General features: G+C 42.9%; 1 protein-coding gene across 1 annotated transcript; it reads left to right on the top strand.

The window, feature by feature from the left end:
* The first annotated feature begins 538 nt into the window (after positions 1-538).
* On the top strand, positions 539-958 carry LOC115681513 (auxin-responsive protein SAUR68-like). Its single transcript, XM_030605478.1, has one exon. The coding sequence runs from the start codon at positions 539-541 to the stop codon at positions 956-958; it is 420 nt and encodes a 139-aa protein (XP_030461338.1).
* The last annotated feature ends 21,253 nt before the right edge of the window (positions 959-22,211 follow it).

Below are 22,211 nucleotides of genomic sequence, written 5' to 3'. Positions count from 1 at the left end.
TACCAAGTAGGTAATCCTCTCTCGATATGCTTGCTCATTTCCATTTGTTAGCAAAAAAAAAGTATGTAATGTCGATGTAGCTGTAGAAGTCCATGATGCTCCAAAATTCGCTTTCGCATCATATAAAGAGAATCACAGCCTCCAGAAATAATTGGGTGCAGCATTGGAGGTGAATCCATTAAATTCCGGTTTCATCATCTATTCTGAACCACGTGCTTTTTGTTGTTGTCAGATGAGACAAACAAAGGGTCATCAACATCCTCCTTCCTTGTGCTTCCCTTGTTGTTTTTGTCATCATCATTTGATAATATTCCCCCATCGAAATGTTTGTTTCTGTATAAGTGATTACATATTTAAGGCATTGCAAATCACAAGGCAGAGAAAGCGACATTCGAACAGGACTGTTGGAATGTTTCGCATATATAAGTGGCGAGCGCTTCCTTTGTTTCCCTTCAATTCTGCTGAAGCAACACATTACAAGTCTGAGATTAGGAATCCTGTAATTGTTTTTGCTTTAAGCCTTTAAACTCAACTTGCTATGGTGCTTAAGCAATGGTGCTTAAGCATGATGAGCCCCAAGAAGCTACTCAAGATGGCAAGGAAGTGGGAAATATCAGAAGTTTCAAACAGGAAAAGAAGTGCCCTTGCTGGAGCTATCGTGCAGTTGACTTCTCCCTCATCGGTGACTGAAAAGGGTCACTTCGTCATCTACACGGGTGATGGGAGCCGTTTCACGGTTCCCTTGCAATGTCTCAGCAGCCACATCTTTCAAGAGCTCTTCAAAATGTCTGAAGAAGAGTTTGGTTTGTTGAGTGATGGTCCAATCACCATGCCCTGTGATGCAACTTCTATGGAGTACATAGTATCGCTCGTCGAAAGAGACATTGCCAAAGACATAAAAAAAGCTTTGCTCAACTCTATTGCATTCTTTTCAATGCTCAGCTGCCTCTTTGCATAACAAATGAGCGGAAGGAGTTCTAGTTTGTGGTCAGTAATGGCAAAACAGTGATTTGTTATATGTATATGCTTGGCCAGTTTGACTATTGCAGTTTCCTTTCTGTAGATAGCTGTTTTTTTTTTTTGGTCAGAATCTGTAGATAGCTTAATTGCAGGCTTTGTATAGCATAAGATTTGCATCAAATGGACAATTGTACAGCAAGACCTCGTGTGAACGAGAATCTCTTGTATTTTTCTATGTGGAGACTCGATGTATGACGTTATAGTGAAGAAATGTACTTCATGCTTCCACACTTTTAGCCAGCTTTACAAATTTCAGTAAATTGGGACTAGCTAGAATGGTACATCTCTTTCACAGCGTTACAGTCATCAGTGCACGTCGTCACAATATTATGAAATGATGTGTCCTTGAATGTAGAAGACATTGTGAATCTGTTACCGCTTGCACTTGATACCCTCATCTCTTCAAGAATCTGATCTTAATATGTATCCAGTTTTGTGGATCAAAGTCATTGACAGCAGTGAAAGAAAAAAGAGAGGAGTTAGCTAAGTTTTGTTAGCATGAATATGCATCCATTGGGCAGTGTGGTATTCCGATTAGATGAATTTCCGATATTTATTGCAGTGAAGACAGACAGCCTCAGGGTTCTGTTCTTTCATTAAAGAAGATAGTGCCCCCTACAAAGAAAGGCAATAAGCTAAGCTTACTTTGCCCCAAGAGAGGCCAAAGGATAGAGTAGAACCGAGATGCTGCTCCGGACCCAGACGGACTAGGTAAGGCTAAATTGTCTGGCCTGACCCATTTCACTGAGCTCTTAGCTTCTCTATGTGGTTCTATCTCCCAAACCTGGTGTGAAGTCTTGTCCCATGAAGAGTAAAATAGCTTCTACAAATCAAAAGAATGAGTACATACTTCAGACCTTCAAGATGACCTAGTGTTTAGGCACGAAACAGAAACTTTAACACAGGGTTCTAGTCAATCTATTCTAAGCTTAATAGTAAAGTTCAAAGCTCCTACCTAAATAGCATTACTTTTCTCGTTATTGAGCTACATGGAATGCCGATTTAGACTTGATCTTTGTGAATTGTTAAATTGGTGTTCTAGTGTGAAAGTTGACTTAGTGGTCTTTGGAAATGCATTATGGGGGGACGATCTGATGGTAACAAAAAGTTGACTAGCAATTTATTTTGCCTGTCACACATTAGAAACTTATTTCAGGTCATCTTTTGGGCTTTTGGTTATCGAAGGGGACCCTGAAGTGGAGATGGTTGATACAGTTAGTGTATTATAACTTTCGAAATCTGATCCATAACCAGTTTCTATTTAGAGCAAATAACTTCGTGCTAATGAGATCATGTTTATCTTTCCATGGAGTATGAATGCATACTAAGATTAGTATTGCATTGCCTAAATGGTGAAAAAAGTAACCATCTGGGTGTTCTAATGTATTTGGTCCTGATCTGTATTAGCATCGCACATCAATATGCTGGTTTTGCAGAAAATAAGTGATAGCTTGAAGATCTTCAGAATAGGTCCATGTCTTTTGTTTGATGACCATAACGCAGCACTAACTCCAGAATCTTCCTACTCATCCTTAGATTCTTCTGTGGGAAATGTATAGCGGATATGCGGTTGATCATTCATCAAGAGAATGATACATTTGGTTGTATGACAAAGATTATAGATTTTGTCCAATATGCCAGTTTTCTATTAAGGACATTTTGGCTCAATAAACTTTGTTCATTCTCATAAAGATTCACACAAAGGGTTGGTAGATATACAGTCCGTCCGACATTTCATGATCAGGCTTTTCATCTGAAGAGGAGTTGGTTGTTACCGTGTTAAAGTTACCACGAATATCTCGACATTCTAATATGGTAGTGCTGCTGGGGTAGAGAAATCTATAACTTAGATGGACCATACCTCAGTTCAGCTTGGAAGTTGGAAGTGGTCAATCACTCTGTTAACCGTCTTCGCAGAACACGAAAAGAATTGGTTTTGCACAAAGCGATCAGGAACAATTAAACAAGTTCACCATTATTCGGGTGATGATAACTAAAGCAACATACAGACACTCTTCCACTCCACCTCACATCATGTCCAAATAAGACAGTTTGAAACAGAATTTTATTGGCAATGACATCAGAGATGATAAAAATAAAGAGGTTCATTTCTTTGGCTTTAACTCTTGTGCTTCTCCACGAGCTTAGTAATTTCATTACGAATTACAACTGCCTCTGTCCCGAAACAATGCGACAAAAGTACGGTTAAAGTGTACCTTGATGCCCTCATTTTCATTTTTCTCTGTATTTTCAGACAAAATTAGAGTGTTAGACAGTGACTATGTTTACGTCTAAGCCATATCACCAATCATTTGGTTTTGCAGATTTCACCACTACACATGAAATTAACGTCTTTCCTAGTTTCTCTGGTCTTCCACCAATAAAATTAACTTACACCCGTGTTTTCCTTAGAACAAATGTCGCGACCGAACTCCCGAGCCCTTTTTAAACAACATGCGAAAAAGGGGGGGCTCGCCTGGTACGTGCTAAGTCTAGGTTCGGGACTTAACTCGGGCTCTCCCAAGCCCATACCATATCGCGACTTAGGGTTTAAGTTTTTAACATGCAAGTAGTTTATATCAAGGAGTCGCCACTAATCGATTTGGGGTGGGTCGATTAGAAACCCAAATAGGATGATGGGAGAATCACCCTATTCCTGCGAACCAGAGATTAACTGAATTCGGGGACTTGGTTACACTAGTTGGATAACTAATGCCCTTTCGGTACCTTTTTTACCCTGTTCATTTCATGAAAACATTTGTCAGGCAATTTAGATTGATTTTAGGATCTTTCTCCTAACATGTGAGGTGATCAAGCGAGTGCATAATCAGAAACGATCAGCAGTCAAGAACACAACAATTCATGCAGCCTAAGGTTCTAACCTTAACTAAGTCAGATGACATTCAAAACACAACAACTCATACAATTGTATTAAAAAACATGCATAATAATATCACAATAAAACAAAACACTTAGAAATATCACATAATTTAAAAAAAAAACTTTACTTTAACTTTTTAAAATTTTTTTTTTTTTCGAGAAAAAAAGAAAAAAAAAGAAGAGAAAAAAAAAATAGAAGAGAAAAAAAAAATTAAATTAAATTTTTTTTAAATTTTTTAAATTTTTTTTTAAAATAAAATAAAATAAAAATAAAAATATTAATATAATATTAAAACCCGGGTCGGGTCGGCGGATCTGAACCGGGTCGGAACCGACCCGGGCGTTGACCCGGGTCAGATCGGTCAATCCGGATCGGGTCGGAACCGACTCGGGTCAACGGATCCGACCCGGGCGTTGACCCGGGTCGGATCTGTTAATCCAGGTCGGTCGGAACCGACCCGAGTCAACGGATCCGACCAGGGCGTTGACCCGGGTCGGATCTGTTGATTCGGGTCGAATCCGACCCGAACATACAGACCCGCGGGGAGGGGGCGCCGGAGAGGCCAAAATTGGCCGTCCCGCCGGGCCGACCCAGGCCGCCGCCCCCCAAATCGCCCGACTAGGACCGCCCGGCCGTGCCACTCACTCCGAGCCGCCGTCGGACCACCGTTCGCCGGCCGGCGATGAAACAAAACCCGCCTGGTTGAGGCATTTCGTCGAACGCCTGGCGGGTGCGTGGAAAAACGAGGGATTCCGACCTCCTCCGGCGATCCGGTCGACTCCGGCGGCTTGGGTTCACCTCCGACGGCGACTAGGGATCGGGACTGACGACGGTATGGGCCGAGATTCGCGCGAAACGGCCGGCGCGAGTCCCGGCCTAACCACGCTAAAAAACAGGGGAAAACAGAGGGGCTTCTCGGCCGGGGGCTCACCGGTCGACGGCGGGTCAGGGCGGCTTTCCGGCTACTCCGTGGGCGACGGCGACACTGCCGGTTGTCTTTCTTGCTCCGGCGTGGCCTCGGTTTGCTCTCTCTCCCTCTCTATTCTCTCTCTCCTCTCTTGATTCTGTCTTTCTCTATTTTTTCTTTTAAATCGCCGACCAGGGGTGTTTCCGGGGGTTGCCGATCGGCTTGCTGGAGACGGCGAGACCGGCTGGGACCTGCGAGACGCTCCCAGGCTCCTCTCTCTTCTCTGTTTCACTCTAATTCTCTCTGGGTCTCTCTCGGACTCTCTGTTTTCTCTCAAAATTGGCCGGCCGGGGCTCTCTCTCACTCTCTGGCCTTTTATAGGCGGCGTCCCCCGGCTCCGTTGTGTCGGCAATGACGACGGCCTGCACCGGCCTACGCCACCCCACGACTTTCGTGGCCATGGCAGGCCGGTGCAGAGCAGAGCAGAGCAGGGGGGTCCGGTTAAGCGAGGCAGCAGAGGCGAACAGGGGGGGAGAGAGAGGCCGGGAAAACAGAGAGGACGGGACTGGTAATTAATGTCAGTCCCGTCGGCGTGCTCTCTCGGCCTTCCTCTGGCCAGATAGCGACGGCGAGGAGCGGCGCCGCCGTGCGTCGGCGTGACGTCGCGAACAGAGGCGAACAGGGGAAAGAGAGCGACGGGGGGAGAAGGAAGAAGAAGGGGCTGGGCCGGGTTAGGCCTAGCCGCGCGGGCGAAAAAAAAAGGAAGAAGAAAGAAGTGGGCTGGGCCCGCGGGGAGGGGAAGAAAAAAAAATCAAAAAGAAGAAAAGGGCTGAGGCCCGCGGGGAAGAAAGAAAAAGAAAAAGAAAAAGAAAAGGGCTGGGTCGGCCCGGCCCGGCCCTGACCCGACCAGACTCGATTTTTTTTTTTAATTAATCTTCTCTAATAGACCCTATTAATGCAAAATGTGCATAATTTCTATATGCAATGCATTTAAATAGAAATTTTTTTTGTTTTAGGAATTAAAGAAAATTAATTCCTAAATTTTGTGTAATTAATTTTTGGGCAAATTAAAAATAGGTGTCAACAACAAGTATCAGTTCTGATCTTGCTAAAATATTCTTTCTTTACCTCATTAGAATCCTCCTTCCTGTATTTCACACTAGGCAGCATGATTGGCACCAAGATGGTCCTCAACGTAGCTAGGAAGTGGCGAGAGATCACTGCCACTGTTAGAAAAGGAATTCCTCATCCAAAAACAAGAAGGTTTTTGTTAATGATAAAAGAGTAACTAAGTTTATTTCAGAGATAACAAAGAGTATTTATAGGCTTAGGATTAAGCCTAATACATTTACACAAATATCCCCAACTTGCTAGTACTCTAAAGTAATAAACCCAACACTCCCCCTCAAGTTGGAGCGTACATATCAAAAAGTCCTAACTTATGACAAATATATGAAACTCGTCCACATCGAAGAGGCTTTGTGAAAATGTCTGCTAGTTGCTCTTCAGAACGTGTGTGTACCAACCGTATGTCTTCGCAGTTCACCTTTTCTCGAACAAAATGACAATCCACCTCTATATGCTTCGTTCGCTCATGAAACACTGGATTGCTAGCAATATGAATAGCAGATTGATTATCACAGCATAGAATAGATGATCCGGTCATAGGTAGTCCAATCTCAGCTAACAACATACGAATCCATTGAAGTTCACTGGTAACATTAGCCATAGCACGATACTCGGCCTTTGCACTAGATCGGGAAATAACAGACTGTTTCTTACTTTTCCACAACACAAGATTACCACCAAGAAATACACAGTATCCCGAAGTAGACCGGCGATCCATAGGGCAACCAGCCCAATCTGCATCAGAATATCCTGTCACCTCCAAAGATTCAGGGTTGGAATAACCAGCTATACGAAGATGACCTTGATTATGGAACACAAGTCCTTGACCTGGAGCTCTCTTCAAATATCGAACAATTTGTAGAGCAGCTTGCCAATGATTAGTACGAGGAGAGCTCATAAACTGACTCACCACACTAATAGCAAATGAAATATCCGGACGGGTAATGGTAAGATAATTTAACTTGCTTACTAATCGACGATACTTCTGTGGATCATGAAGTTCTTCCTGTTCATTGTCAAGCCTCACTCCAGGATCCATAGGTGTGTCACCAGGTTTAGAATCACGTAAGCCAACCTCCTTAAGAATGTCAAGAGCATACTTTCGCTGGGAGAGAGCAATGCTACTATTGGCATAGGCAACTTCAATGCCAAGAAATTATCGCAGACGACCTAGGTCTTTAGTGTTAAACTCCTTTTGAAGAAACTGCTTGAGTCGTCGTATGCCTTCAACATCGCTGCCTGTGACAATGATATCATCAACATAAACAACAATAATAACACATCCTTTTGAAGATGACATACTAAATACTGAGTGATCCACACTACACCGATGCATGCCAAAAGTAATAACCGCATCACTGAACAGGCCAAACCAAGCATGAGGAGATTGCTTAAGCCCATAAAGAGCTTTTCGCAATCGGCACACCTTCTCCCCCTGAGCAACAAACCCAGGTGGTTGCTCCATATATACTTCCTCGTGAAGATCACCATGAAGGAAGGCATTTTTTACATCAAGCTGATGAAGAGTCCACTGAGACCGAGCAGCCAAGGAAATAATGATATGAACAGAAGGAATTTTGGCTACCGGAGAAAAAGTTTCATCATAGTCAATACCATAAGTTTGAGTATAGCCTTTGGCCACAAGACGCGCCTTTAAGCGCTCAACTGAACCATCTGGATGGTGTTTGACAACAAAGACCCAGCGACAATCTACCAATTGTTTATGAGCCGGCAAGGGAACGAGCTCCCAAGTCTTATTATGATGTAAAGCAGCCATCTCCTCCTCCATAGCGCGAGCCCACCCTAGATGGGCCAGAGCCTCCTGGACACTACTAGGCACAAACACAGAAGCAAGAGATGACACAAAGGCAGACATATGAGGGCTTAAGTTATGATAAGACACAAAATTAGAAAGAGGATACCGAGATCGAGTACGGTGAGCAATAGGAGAACTGTCAGGAGATGGTGGAAGAGGATCGGAAGCCTGGACCGAAGTTGATGGTGGTGGTGGAATACTTGCCGGTGAAGATGTATTACCCCAAACAGAACGAGGACCACGTGTATAGACCTGAAGAGGGGTCGGTGCTGGTGAGCCTGGATCCGGTGGAGCAGCATCAGAAGTAACAAACGGTGGCTCTGGCTGAGATGTAGGTGTAGAGGGCGGCAAAAGGTCCAGGGTTAATGGTGCTTGAGGACGATCATCGCCAAAGAATGCTTTATCCTCAAAGAAAGTCACATCAGCAGAAACATACTCCCAATGACGAGTAGGATTATAAAAAACATATCCCTTTTGAGTACGGGAGTAACCAATGAATATACATTTTTCAGCACGAGATGATAATTTGTCTAATCCAGGAGACAAAGAATGAACAAAACAGACACATCCAAAGATACGAGGGCGAACAGACTATAAAGGACGATCAGGATGAAGAAGAGCATAAGGAATAGCTCCTTTCAGCACGGAGGACGGAAGACGATTAATAAGATGACATGCTGTAAGTAGAGCATAGCTCCAGAATGATTTAGGTATATGAGTGTGAAGAAGAAGACAGCGAGCAACATCCAACAAATGACGGTTCTTACGTTCAGCAACTCCATTTTGTTGCGAAGTGTGAGCGCAAGAACTCTGATGTAAAATACCATGAGATTTGAGAAACGGAATAAAGGTAGATGAAGAAAAGTACTCACGAGCATTGTCAGTATGCAAACACTTAATAGAACAATCATACTGCGTACGTACTTCATGATAAAACTGGCAGAAAGAATGAAAAACTTCAGTACGATCTTTTATTAAATATAACCAAGTTGTACGAGTACAATCATCAATGAAAGTGACAAAATACCGAAAACCAAATGAAGACTCTCGACTAGAACCCTACACATCGGAGTGAATTAACTCGAATGGATGTGACGCACGACTCAAAACACGAGGAGAGAAAGACTCACGATGGTGTTTACTTAACTGACATGTTTCACAATTAAACTGAAGACCTGAACTAGACACGAAAGGAAACCGTCGGAGTACGTCTGCTGATGGATGACCAAGACGACAATGTAATCGATAAGGATCATCCACAGCTTTATTCTGAACTGTTGTAGCAGCAGCAATAATCTCAGGTTCCAGGATGTACAACCCACCAACTTCACGCGCACCACCTATTCGGCGTCCAGTCTTCCGATCCTGAAGAACACACGAAGACGAAGAAAAGATAATATCGCAATCAAGATCACGAGTAATAGAACTGACTGATAATAGATTGTAAGGAAAGTGTGGAATATAGTAAACAAAAGGTAAGGAGACCGAGGAACTCAATGATACACAACCTGTACCAGTAACTTTGGATTGAGAACCATCTGCTAAGGTGACTGACATAGAAGGAACATATGAGGTGGATGTGAGAAGACGAGGATCACCAGTCATATGATGAGTGGCACCCGAATCAATAACCCAAGAACGAGGAGTTGTACTGGACAATAGACATGTAGGATCATTACGTTGTGCTAAAGTAGCAGTAGGACCAGAGACAGCACCACTCTCACTCTGTCGTGCTCTGACCAACTCATCATATTCTGCACGAGTCAACTGTACTGTACCCTGTCCAGAAGAAGATCCAAGGGAAGGAGCCTAAGGTTCAGTATCAATAGAAGCATGTAGACCCCGCAGTTCAGGATGGAGGTCATAACAATAATCAACAGTGTGCCCATAAAGCTGGCAATGAGTACAAAAACGGTTCGCTCGACCACCACCACGTGCTCTTCTATAAGTATTACTACCACCACCACGAACGACACCTCGGCCTTGAAAACCACGACCACGACCACGGTAAGAACTATCAGAATTCCATTGTCCACGGCCGTTAATACGACCACGAGTCCCTTGACCTCCACGAGCCACCATAGCACTACTATATGAAATTACTGAAGTCTTGGGACTGGAAGTGTAACGAGCAGCTCGAGAATACACTTCTTCAATAGAAGGAAGAGTGCTCTGAGAGGTAATCTGTTGACGAAGAGCACTATGATTTGGACCAAGGCTACGAAGAAAGAGCACGGTTATCATGTCCGCTTCTCGTTGCTGCATCTGAGTAACTGTGGTAACAGGTGGAAAATAAGACTTGAGGCGCTGATACAAAGATGCAAAACGAGCATAATGTTCTGCCAAACTAGCATGACCAATTTTGGCTTCAAATAAAGCCTCCCACATGTCACAAACTCGACTCACGTTATTCTGTCCAGAATATAGTAAAGCACACTTTGTCCATACCTCACGAGCTGTAGTGCAATTCATGAAAAGATGACGAATAGATTCAGCCATACTTCCCCATAAAAGTGTACGCAAAGTAGCATCTATGTACTTCCATTCATCTAGACTAGCTGAATCTGCAGGTGGTTCTTCTTCAAGCCATCTAGACTGGCGATTAGAATAAATAAAAGTCGAAAGAGCCATCGACCAAGAAGGGTAATTGGTACCGTCCAACTTGACCAAGGTATTGTGCAGATTAGTCATACTATAATATGAACCAAAAGATACTGAACTCAAAGAAGCACTAGAGGAGCCTAATCCCGAAGTAATAGACGGTGAATTAGATGAACCAGTAGACATCCTCACAAACCACTAATCACTGGAAACTTGACCCGCGCATGTAATAAATAACACACCCCACTTATTATATAACTTCTGCAAGTATCCGCAAATCTTAGTAACTCCACATGTCACTCCAACTACAGAACACAAAATTCAGAGAACTGACACTTCAAAACATCACATTCAGCCAAAAAAAAAAACCAGCACCACCAAATTCAATGCTCCATCTTCACAAACCACAATGAAAAACAGCAAATTCAACTCCACAAATCACTTCCACACAACCCTTGGCCTCAGAAACTCCCCTGATAACATCGATTTTTGGGTTTCAATACATCAAAACACATGAGAGATCTGAGGCGAGTGAATTAATGGTCAGACAACATTGATTTCTGACCTAGATGAGTTCCAGTAGCGTTATTCTTGGCTTCGCCGGAGCTGGGCGACCCTGGATGGAGGTCGCCGGAGGTGCGCCGGAGCTGGGCAACCTTGGATGGAGGTCGCCGGGGCCTGGCGACGCCGGACGGAGGGTCGCCGGCCCTGGGCGAAGCCAGACTGAGGTTGCCGGACCTAGATCTCGCCGGATCTGAGGTTGCCGGACCTAGATCTCGCCGGATCTGAGGTCGCCGGCCCTGGGCAACGCCGGACGGAGGGTCGCTGGCCTTGGGCGACGCCGGACGGAGGTCACCAGAGGGATCTACAGTGGGTCGCCGGCGAGATCTACAGTGGTGGTGGCTAGGGTTTACTGTGAGAAGTGTTAATTTTAGGTTTTAGGTTTTTAATTTAGGCTCTGATACCATGTTAATGATAAAAGAGTAACTAAGTTTATTTCAGAGATAACAAAGAGTATTTATAGGCTTAGGATTAAGCCTAATACATTTACACAAATATCCCCAATTTGCTAATGCTCTAAAGTAATAAACCCAACAGTTTTCAAATGCAGATGATTGCACAATGCTAAACACAAGTGAACAGGCTAACTTTGTATTCTATAGCAACGAAAGAAGCCGCGTTGCCATTCCCTTGGCATGTCTCAATACTCTTACTTTCCGGGAGCTGTTTAATATGTCTGAAGAAGAGTATTGACTATCAAGTGATGGACCCATCATTTTGCCATTTGATGCTTCGGTTTTGGAGTACACTGTCACACTCCTACAAAACAGTCTAGGTGGAGATTCACAGAGAGCTTTGCTTGATGCAATTTCTTCTCGTCCCTGCTCATCATCTGTTTCTTTGTATCAATGCTACATTGGCCAACATTCAATTGCGAATTATTAGTTGGAAACATTTTTTTTATTTTGTGAATAAATTCAATTTCAACTAAAAACTTTTGCAGATCTCCTGATCCGGATATAGAATTAGAAAAAAAGTCCAAAACGATTCATGTAAGTTTGACTGAAGAATTCGTATAGCCGTCAATTGGATATTCACCGTCTAAGATTGCTAGAATTGGCACTCGCATACAACAGAGGCAAATAGTGTTATCCTGGTAGCCTGTCATTTACATTGAGTATGTAGCAATGTTGTTATCGTTATGCTTCTTCAATAAAGTATAGCTAAAGACAGAGAAAGCCTCAATAGTCTCATTTTCTTCTACAAGCTGTTCATTGAATGTTTGTTTTAGAGGTTGCTGAAGAAATCTGGATGCTGCATGGTTATAGTATGTAAAGTCACATTATCCATAACTTCAAGCCCTCTCCATACCATTTGGAAAGCAATGTTTTATTGAGAAGATATACCACATCATCATCTGCCAGCAAAAGTATTCTAAGTGACCTACTGGTGAAAAGAGTTCCATTGCTTGATGATCTTGTAGTTAAAATGAACACTACCTCAAGATGAAGAATCAAATGAGACAATCCCAAAGAGAAGTAGGATATCTAAAAAATGTTCTCTGTATCCTATCCATAAAAATCTATAAATTCTCTAACAATCTTGTTCCGGTGTTTTTTGAGAAATGTGATAGATTAGTTTTATAAAAGCCGGGTTGCTTTAATTCATATTTCTGATTTTTTTCGTTATAGTGATGCAATAATGTCTCAGTGGATTATATTCAAGTTCAAGATTTTGTAAAGAAAGATAACTTTACTTGGGATAATATTATGCAGTTCCAACTTCTAATCCGAACTTACATGACTAATTGCATCATATTGTTCATTAGCTTTCTAGAGTTTTCTTTACAAACTGTGCTGCATCATATAGTAGATTGACAATTTACTAGATCCTTCACTGCCCCACTGCCCCACAGGTCTTGTTCACCAAGAAAGTATCCCAATACAGACACTTGACCTAATTCTTAACCAATTTTTCAGAAATCGGTCATGAACTTCAAATACTTCCAATACAGTAAAGCCACATTAACAATGAAATCTCCAATCAATGGGGACAATATTCTGTATTTGTCTAATCTCTCATTTCCTTAATCTTGTATAAGTAGAACACGATGAATGAGTTGGTTGTGCACAAGGCAGTCGTACCACGAGAAATTTCCTAGGGTGAATAACCAAGGAAACAAAGAGATACTCTTGTAATCAACGCTAGCAAAATGTACATATGTCCTAGATCCTAAAAGAAAAGGTGTTACAACTGCCTCCGTACTTATATGGTCCAAATTTTCTTATTTTCTGCCTTTTCAATCCCCTTTTCATCCTTTTTATGGTGTTTGGAGGCAAAAACTAGGCAGACACCATGCAAACATATTGGTCATCAAACTCTTGGCTTTACTTTAGCACAACTAAGTAACAAACTAATCTGTCGTAAAGCATCTCAAACCATTTCTCTATATAACAAACTTCCTACCGTGCCTTTCCCAAAACAACTCTTTTCTGAGTTCGAATCTCCGTACAATCTTCTTTTGTCATCTCACTTGTTCCTCCACTGCATACTTCATAGGAAAGACAACATGATCAGCACTAAGAAACTACTCAAAATTGCTAGAAAGTGGAAAAAGATAGTCACCCAAGGGAGAGAGAATTTCTCATCCCAGAACAAGAAAACTTTCGGGCATACAGAACTGTGAAGTGTTGGAAGTGAGTGAGAAGGATCACTTTGTAATCTATAGCACAGATGGCAGGAGCTTTGCCGTTCTGTTGGCTTGTCTCCAAACTTACATTTTCCAAGAGCTGTTCAAATTGTCGGAAGAAGAGTTTGGACTCTCAAGTGATGGACGGATCAGAATGCCATTTGATTCAGCAGCAATGGAGTATGCAATCTCACTTGTACGAAGAGGTCTGTCTGAAGATTCACAAAGGGCATTGCTTGTGTTGAATATATGTCTCGAGTTTGAGCCCAAAGCGAAATCTAAATATTCCGAATTGGATATTTTGCGGATCTCCAAAACCGAGCAAAAAGGAAATATTTGAAATTCACTTTCCTAATGCACGTTGGAGTCCTTGTTCTCAAACTGGAAAGTCCACATGAATTTTATGTTGAACTTTGACCCGGTCAATGTGTTAGAAGAAAGAAAGAATATTATACTTTCCTAATTCTTGTGGAATTCACGGCCAGAAGTGGAAAGAAGAAATAAAATAAAAGGAAAAGAAAAGCATGGCTGGATTTGTTTCCTGATCCTAATCCGCGTGGACTTCGTTTGTTGACCAACATGGGACTTCTTGATATATATGTTCATGGTCAGGGGATGCTTTGAAGTGTAGAGAAGTCTTGAAGCGCCGCGGTTGACGTCGAGTGCTTGGCGTGGGTTTATCTCACTGGGATTTTTTTCGTGGAATTACACCAAGAACTCAAGTGTTCGTAGCGATTAAATCTTGTGTTAAGATTTGTATACAATTCTTTTGCGAGATTGAGAGATTATTTCGTGAGGAATTGTGGGGCTAAACACTGCGTGAGTTATTAGGTATAATTGGGGCTTGGGAAACACTTAGAGTGTTTGAGTGACTCGAGTGTGGTTGTAATCTCCGTTGTATCGCTTGATCTATAGTGGAATTCCGTGCTGCTCTCCCCGTGGACGTAGGTCACTACGACCGAACCACGTAAATCTGGTGTCCGATTTATTTTCTTATTCTGTCAATTTTATTGTTCGATCGCTTGGCTTCCGTAACAGCTTGATGTCATTTCCTTAGGCCGCTGCTCACTTCTTCTTTGTATCAAGGTTGTTGTAGGCCATCAGCAATTGTTTGTTAATAAAGCAAAAGAAGTTCAAATTTTGTAGATGATTTGGCTTTGAAAATTATGAAAAAGCAATTCTTTTTAGACGTTTTACCAATTGCCCTTTGCATGAAGGATAGATGTGGCCTGGAAGAAAATCAATTTGATCATTCATTTTAAGTGCCAAGTAAATGCAAACTGACTTAAGAAGATGCGAACTGAAGGAAGATATCCATGATAAATCAGCTATGTCTCAGCAAGGATGTCTTCCTAGAGCTCTTCAAAATGATTTTGACACTAAAGAGTAGTTTGAATTGTCTAGTGATGCTTCTCTCATTACGCATTGCCCTTGTGATAGCATGATTACGAAGTGCATAGCATCACAAGGCAATTCCAAAGATACCAAGAGAGCTTCTATATTTTTATTTGCTTCTGCTTACTGCCTATTGAGCTCTGCTTCCTGGTCAATTATATTGGGATCATCAAGCTATGAATTTTGGCTTATTGAAGAGAAATCCCTGTTATTGGAACTATTGAAATGGTCAAAATTTATAAATACCTAAGCATTCCCATTTTTTGATCCATCGCGACTTTTTTTCTCCTCAGAACAAATAACTTTTTGCTATTGGAGACCACTATCTACTAAATTAGTGCTATACCACCTGAACAATAAAAAATGTATGATTCATCTGATTCCAAGATGTGGTCTAATATTCAAGTCAATCTTGAACAAATGACTCTGTCAGTATAGATAACGTAAAAATCAAACTTCCCACAAGGTTAACCATGTTGTGGAGACCCAGCGAGTCTCTAATTAGTTTTCGTGAGAATGGGCTAGGGATTGGGGGTATTTCACATACTACGTAATGAAAGAGACTACTACTGAGTTTTCGTTAATATGAGAGGAGGTGAGAATGAATTTGGAATGATGATGAGCACCATCTACCCTGTCCATTAACTAATCGGTCTTGCATAGGAAACTAAGACACAAAATAACCGACACAAGACGGGGAATTCAGAAACTGTCCATATGTCAAGACAGTATGGATTGGAAAGCTCTAGAGGAAACTGAAGAAAATGTGAATGGTTGACTCAACTGAAGTTTGCATAATTACAGATAATGAAGACTTCGAGCATTTTCCACTTCAACCTTTCAAGGATTTGTCATGAGAATAAACATCACCTGGGGTAACACTACTCAATGCATTTTCTTTCGGAAACATGACTTTCTACCAATAATAGTGTAGTATAAGTCCTAATATTCTCGAAAGTACCATTTGATTAATGGTCTTATGTGTTACTCTCGTACCTAAATCGAAAATTAGCTCTGAGGAGTAGGATTTTCAAACAGCTTCATGTGTCTTACCATGTAAATAACAAACTGACTTTGTTGAACCTAGGCAACGAATGGAATAAATACAAGTTCTTGTAGCTATTCTCTGGTGTGTATTGGAAAATTTATGGATCACATACTGGTCGATCACTTTACTACAGAAATGTAACTATTAAGAATCACAGAGAGAGGTAATCTTCCCTCGATATGCTTGCTAATTTCCATTTGTTAGCGAAAGAAAAGTATGTAATGTCGATGTAACCATAGATGTCCACTGTGCTCCAAAAGTCGCTTTCAGCATCATATAACAAGAATCTCAGCCTCCAGAAATAATTGGTTGCAGCATTGAAGGTGGATCCGTTAAATACCGGTTTCATCATCTATTCTGAACCAAGTGCTTTTTGTTGTTGTCAGACACGACAAACAAAGGGTCATCGACATCCTCCTTCCTTGCGCTTCCCTAGTTATCTATGCCATCATTATTTGACAATATTCCTCCATCCAAATATGTGTTTCTATATAAGTAATTTACTGATTTAAAGCATTGGAAATCACAAGGCAGAGAAAGCATCATTTGAACTGGATTGTCTTAATGTTAAGCATATATAAGTAGTGAGCACTTCCTTCATTTCCGTTCAATTCTGCTGAAGCAACACATTACAAGTCTAAGACTAGGAATCGTGGAATTGATTTTGCTTTAAACTACAAAACTTTCCACAGAGCTGAAGCATGATAAGCCCCAAGAAGCTACTCTGGCAAGGAAGTGGGAAATATCAGCCGCTTCAGGCAGAAAAGGATTTTCCCTCGCTGGTGCTAGAGTGGAGTCGAATTCTACCTCATCTGTGACAGAAAAGGGTCACTTTGTCATCTACACAGCTGATGGAAGCCGTTTCACCATTCCTTTGCAATGTCTCCGTAATATTTGGGTATTAAAAAAGAAAAAGAAAAAGAAAAAAAGAGAAGGTCAAAAAGTCAAAAAGCAGAACAGTGGAAGCTTCAGCTCATTTAAGCCGAGAGCGTGCACGGCCGAGAGAGGGAGAAAGAAGAAGAAGAAGAAGAAGAAGAAGAAGAAGAAGAAGAAGAGGAGGGTTTTGCGCCGTGCGCCGCGCCAACCTCGCCTAGCCGATTCGACTTCGTATTGCAATGCTCGATAAGCACTTGCGGCCCTCGTTCATCCGATCGGAGAAGTTTTAGATTTAAGGTTTAAATTCAAAATTTTGAAAAAATCAAGTCGCGAAGTCCGATTTTTAAGTCATTGAGCTGCGTATATATATAGAATTGGTAGTTTAAGGTGTTATAGAGCCGTGTGATTTTACGGATTTTGATTTGGACTTATCGTTTGCCCGAAACGAATTTTTGAAGTTTTTCGCGTGAGATGAACAGTACACGTCCGGCAACTTTCAGGCCGTATTTTGTCGGTTTTCAGCTCGATTTTGGGACGGCCAAGTTGGGGCTTTTGTAATACTCTGAACGGGCTTTCTTTTCACTATAAGTTTGCTAGGATTGGAGTTTGATGGAGAAAGTTATTGTCACGCCCCGTACCCCAACGAAACGCAACATCCCGCTTAGCGGTCGATTCGTGTGCGACGTCCCAGGAAGCGTCGCCGACCCAACACCCAAAACGTGGAACAAGCACAAGTGGAAGCAATAATTAAACAAACCCTGACAAATCAAATAAGAGACAATGGTAGCCAAACAACAATCGATACAGCTGAAAATATATACACCTTGTATTACTATTGGGAAACTTTTTACAATATTCAGCTGTACAATAAAACAAACAACACACGTAGTTAGCAGCCACTAAGTCAAAAAGGGGAGTGGTTAGGGAGGTCAACTAAACTCAAAAGGAGGGCTACAGTCCAAAAAATCACCCGCCCTCGCTGCTGGCTGTAGCTCAGAACAACCTAAGGTTCCCAATCTGAATCTGAGGATTCTGAAGGATCATCTGACAACTCCTCGGAGGCGTCCTCACCAGATTCTGACTCCTCTGAATCCATATCCTGCGCGTCAGCCCACTCATCTTCTGCATCCGGCTCCAATTCTGGCTCAAGGTACAATCCCAACTCGTCCTCAGCACCTATTTCTACATCAGATCCTAGTTCAGCAACTTCCCCGTCCTGGTCCGGGTCTAACTCCATGGCGTCCGGCTCAACCTCGTCCTCATGGTCTAAGGGTTCCGGATCAGCGTACAGCACTTTGGGCTCCTCATCCATAGGGGCAGGTCCGTCCACGGTCTCGCCCTGGCTGCTCCAATCTGGCGGAGTTGGAGGGTCTGAAATCTCACCACTTGCCATCTGCGGAATCATTACATCGTTTACATCCACCGGAACATCAAAAGTCCTGAGAGGGGGTCCAGTCACGCCATCGGCTCCTCTGTAGCACCAAGCCATGTACTCCTGGGTATGGTAGTATGACTCTCCCACATTCACGAATAGAACTGAATAGTATCTCACATAAGCTGCTCCGTCTCCACAGGGATGTACACTCGATGACCGCTGAATAAAATGCGGTATCCCAAAAAGAGGTGGTGTCCTCGGCATCCTACGGCTTGGGGGTCTGAAATGTTGGGTTATTGAACCGTGAGACGAATCTCAGTGAGTAAAATTCACTAAACCTAGGCTAGGCTAACATACATTCTCCTGACAGATAAAGCAACACCATACACAAACACTGACCTAGGCCCTTGGGCCCAGATTGCTCATCACCTTGACCCTGCAGGTTAGGTATTCCAATATAATAATCAAGTCACGTGCGTAAACACAATACCCATGTGTATGCCATACGCATGCTCATACTCAACAGTGTTCATTTCGCAAGATATTCGCCGAGTCTCACAATGCACATTGGCTCAATGCTAAATTTCAATTTATTACGACCCGCGTAAAACGCATTAGGTCTATTTCCTTAATTCACAACACTCCGTGGCCCGTGTAAAACGCATTTCCGGCCCAGTGTCTCTAGCCCGCGTCAAAACGCATCAGGCGCAACACTGCACTCCTTACGAACCAGAGCCCGCGTAAAACGCATCAGGTTGGTCGTCTTCCGGACGTACCGGGCATCATCCCGCGTAAAACGCCTCAGGACGGCATACCCCGCGTAACACGCATCAGGGCGAAATGTGACCACACATACACACAGCCAGTTATTATCTGAACCCCCGCGTAACACGCATCAGGGCGATTAGGTGATCACATGCTCATGTCAGGCACGCATTCTCGCACAGTTTCAATTCATGCCTCATTCTCGGCATACAATGCGTGGCCATGAAATGCAATATAATACAACATGAGCATCACACAACACAGACACTCGTCACCACACAATGTTCAATTTCACGAATAACTCGCTCTCTTGGCCAATTAATACCGTGCGGCCCAATGCGTATTCCACAATTCAATTCAACCCAAAGATCCACTAAATTTACCGCGAAACTCAATCCCGAACTACCAGTATCAATTCTCCTCAAATTGCCCCAGTATAATCTAAACCGCGTCCGTCTAAAATGTACACTGTTCTAGACCGGGTTTAGGAAATTATACTCACTTAAATTCTGAACTAGGACGACGGGAACGGGCGGCCAATTGCCGATGAACGGCGGAATCGGCGGCGTCGTTCTAGCGAGGCACATGGCGGCGCGACGGCGGCTCACGGCGGACGGCGGCTTGGCCGGCGTCCTCACGGCCAGAACAGGGGAAAGGGTGAGGGACGGTGGTTCGGCTGGTGGTTCACGGCGGACGGTGGCTGATCGGCACGGCGGCGCTCCGGCGGCTTGCTCGGCTTCCCGGCGGCGAACGGTGAAGGGGGACGGCGGTTCACGGCGGTTCCCTTGCGCCGAACGGGGAAGAGAGAGAGAAGATGGTGGCGAGAAGGTGACGGTGGTGAGGTAAGGCAGCGCCGGCGACCAGCAGCTCCGGCGGACGGCAGCTCCGGCGGGCGGACGGCGACCGAGAGGAGGATGGGCGGAGGAAGGCTGGTCGGACGGGAGAGAAGGTGGGGGACCGAATGGGGAGTGAGGAGAGGGAGTGGGCTGGTCAGACCGGTCAAAAATAGTGGCCTAATTGTGCCACGTGTCGCCGATCTGGAGAATTTGACCAAAATACCCCTAATCCGACGGCCGACGTTGATCCTATCCAAATAATTGAGGGGCGAAATGGTCATTAGGTCCAATAATGCAACTGAAATTAATTTCACTTAATCCAAGTTAACCCCAAAATTCGGAACCCAAAAATAGGCCAGGGGCAAAACGGTCATTTTCCGGTCCCGGGGCGAAATCCCAATTATTGGCTATACCAACCCCAAATGGGTGTGGCCAACATAATATGGGGTCGGAATCGCGGAAATAGCCTCTTAAGCCCTCGAAAATCGACCGCAAAGTCCTGGGAATAAAATATTATTATTTTTCACTTCCGAGCCAAAATTCCAATTTTTGACCGAAACAACTCTAAATGTGCGTGGCCACCCCAAAATGTCATCGGCCTCGAAAAATAATCTCATACGGGCACAAAATCAATGTCGGGGTCCAGAGGGGCAAAATCGTAATTTTTTGACTTCCGGGTCGAAATTCCATTTTTCGACTGAAACTACTCCAAATATGCGTGGCCATCCTAAAATGACGTCAGTCCTGCAAAATTAGTCGTACACGGCCTCGAAAATCGACACCGAAGTCCGGGTCCAATTTCGTGACCAAAACTCGCTAAATTTCCAATTTCAGGGTCTCTCACTAACGGGCGGCTGATTAGAGGTTACGCGTATCGACCTAGGGTTATCCGAGTCATGACGGTCCCAATCATCGAGAGAATGAGAAATTATCACTAGTCCCAGAGGTCGCGATCGTTCGGTTCAAGTTCAGGACTGGTTGGCCACGTGCACTTTCGGTCGTGCAGAGTCACCTGCGATCCGATTGTACATCGTTGGCCTCGGCCAAACCAAATCCATCACTTTTCCTAAGATCGACCCATGTCGGCACAAAATATTCCCTCATCATTTCTCGAGATCGGCATCCGATTCACGATCGGTCCCTAGTCCACGTACCGTTTTCCCAGTTAGCCATATCCCATTAGTTAATATCCCGAGAGTGATCAGCTCTGGGCGAGACTTACTAAAATGAAATGCGAAATAATGTCAATTTTATTGGTCCCGGAATTACATCGAAATTCGGGCTGTTACAGTTATGGCAAATCAAGTTTCGCGTTCAATTTTCGCGTTGCAGATAATTTTGAATACCACTTTGGTTGTGAGTTTTGTTAGCGCGTAAGAGTCTTTTCGTTAGTGTTTAAGCTTACTATAGCCGTTTCGTAGTTATCGTAGTATTTTACTTGGTTTTGACGTCGATTCTCGTTTAATTGTTAAGATTACGAGATCGTTGGTTAGAGTGAGCGTCGTTGTTTGATTTTTGGGGATTTCAGGTGAGTGGTGCTATCTTTTCTATAAATTTCTAAACTCATGTTTTGAAAGCGGAAGAGACTCGATATATAATGAGTTGTGAAAGAACATATTTGTTGCATAAAAGTATGAATCGAGCATTTACTACATTTTGGTATTTGTAAATGGTTTAAGATATGTTTTGGGAATGGTGTTGCGAAACGAGGTATATATATTGATTTGAAATGAATATGTGAAATGTATTATGGTTTGAGAAACGAGTTCTCAAATGATTTGAGAAATACTTTACAAAAAAGATTTCTGGTGGTTGAGTTGAGTTGTGAAATGTCATATAATTGGTTTGTGAAATGTGTTCAGTTTGACAAAGAAAGATTGTGTTTTGTTTTCTGAAATCAATTGGTGATATTGATTGTGGATTATGAGATTTATTATGGATTTGGTATTGTGGATTATTGAAGGATGTGTGTTTTGTGCTCAATATCGCTGTGAGCCCATTGAGGGGCTTGGGGGTATGCATACCAGGTTTAGGGTATCCTTCTGGGCCGAGCCACCGACTTTGTAGGTAAAGACCTTACCAAGGGGGAATCTTGGTAGCCTTGTCACAAGACTTTGTGTCGCGACCATAGTTAGATATTGAGCAATAGATTCATCAATGGAATAAATCATTGATGTGTGATTTGAGATTAGTCAATGGAATGGACCATTGACGTGGTTTTTATAGAGATTGATTAATGGACTTGGCCATTGATAGTTTGAATTGTGATGGTGGATTTAAATGTGTATTTGTGACTTATACAAAGCTTTGATGAAATAAACAACTCTTATGTGATTTGATATGTATTTTATATCTTGAGTTTGGCTTCTGAAG

Source organism: Syzygium oleosum, unplaced genomic scaffold (genome assembly GCF_021117445.2).
Source record: "Syzygium oleosum isolate NSW1041296 unplaced genomic scaffold, Sole_v2.1 Sole_v2.02, whole genome shotgun sequence".
In the NCBI taxonomy this organism is placed as follows: domain Eukaryota; kingdom Viridiplantae; phylum Streptophyta; class Magnoliopsida; order Myrtales; family Myrtaceae; genus Syzygium; species Syzygium oleosum.
The sequence above is the reverse complement of the archived record's forward strand: the minus strand, read 5'-3'. Positions and strand labels throughout refer to the sequence as shown.

Excerpts from the sequence above, each read along its gene's own strand:
- LOC115681513 (XM_030605478.1), top strand. The coding sequence starts at position 539 with ATGGTGCTTAAGCAATGGTGCTTAAGCATGATGAGCCCCAAGAAGCTA.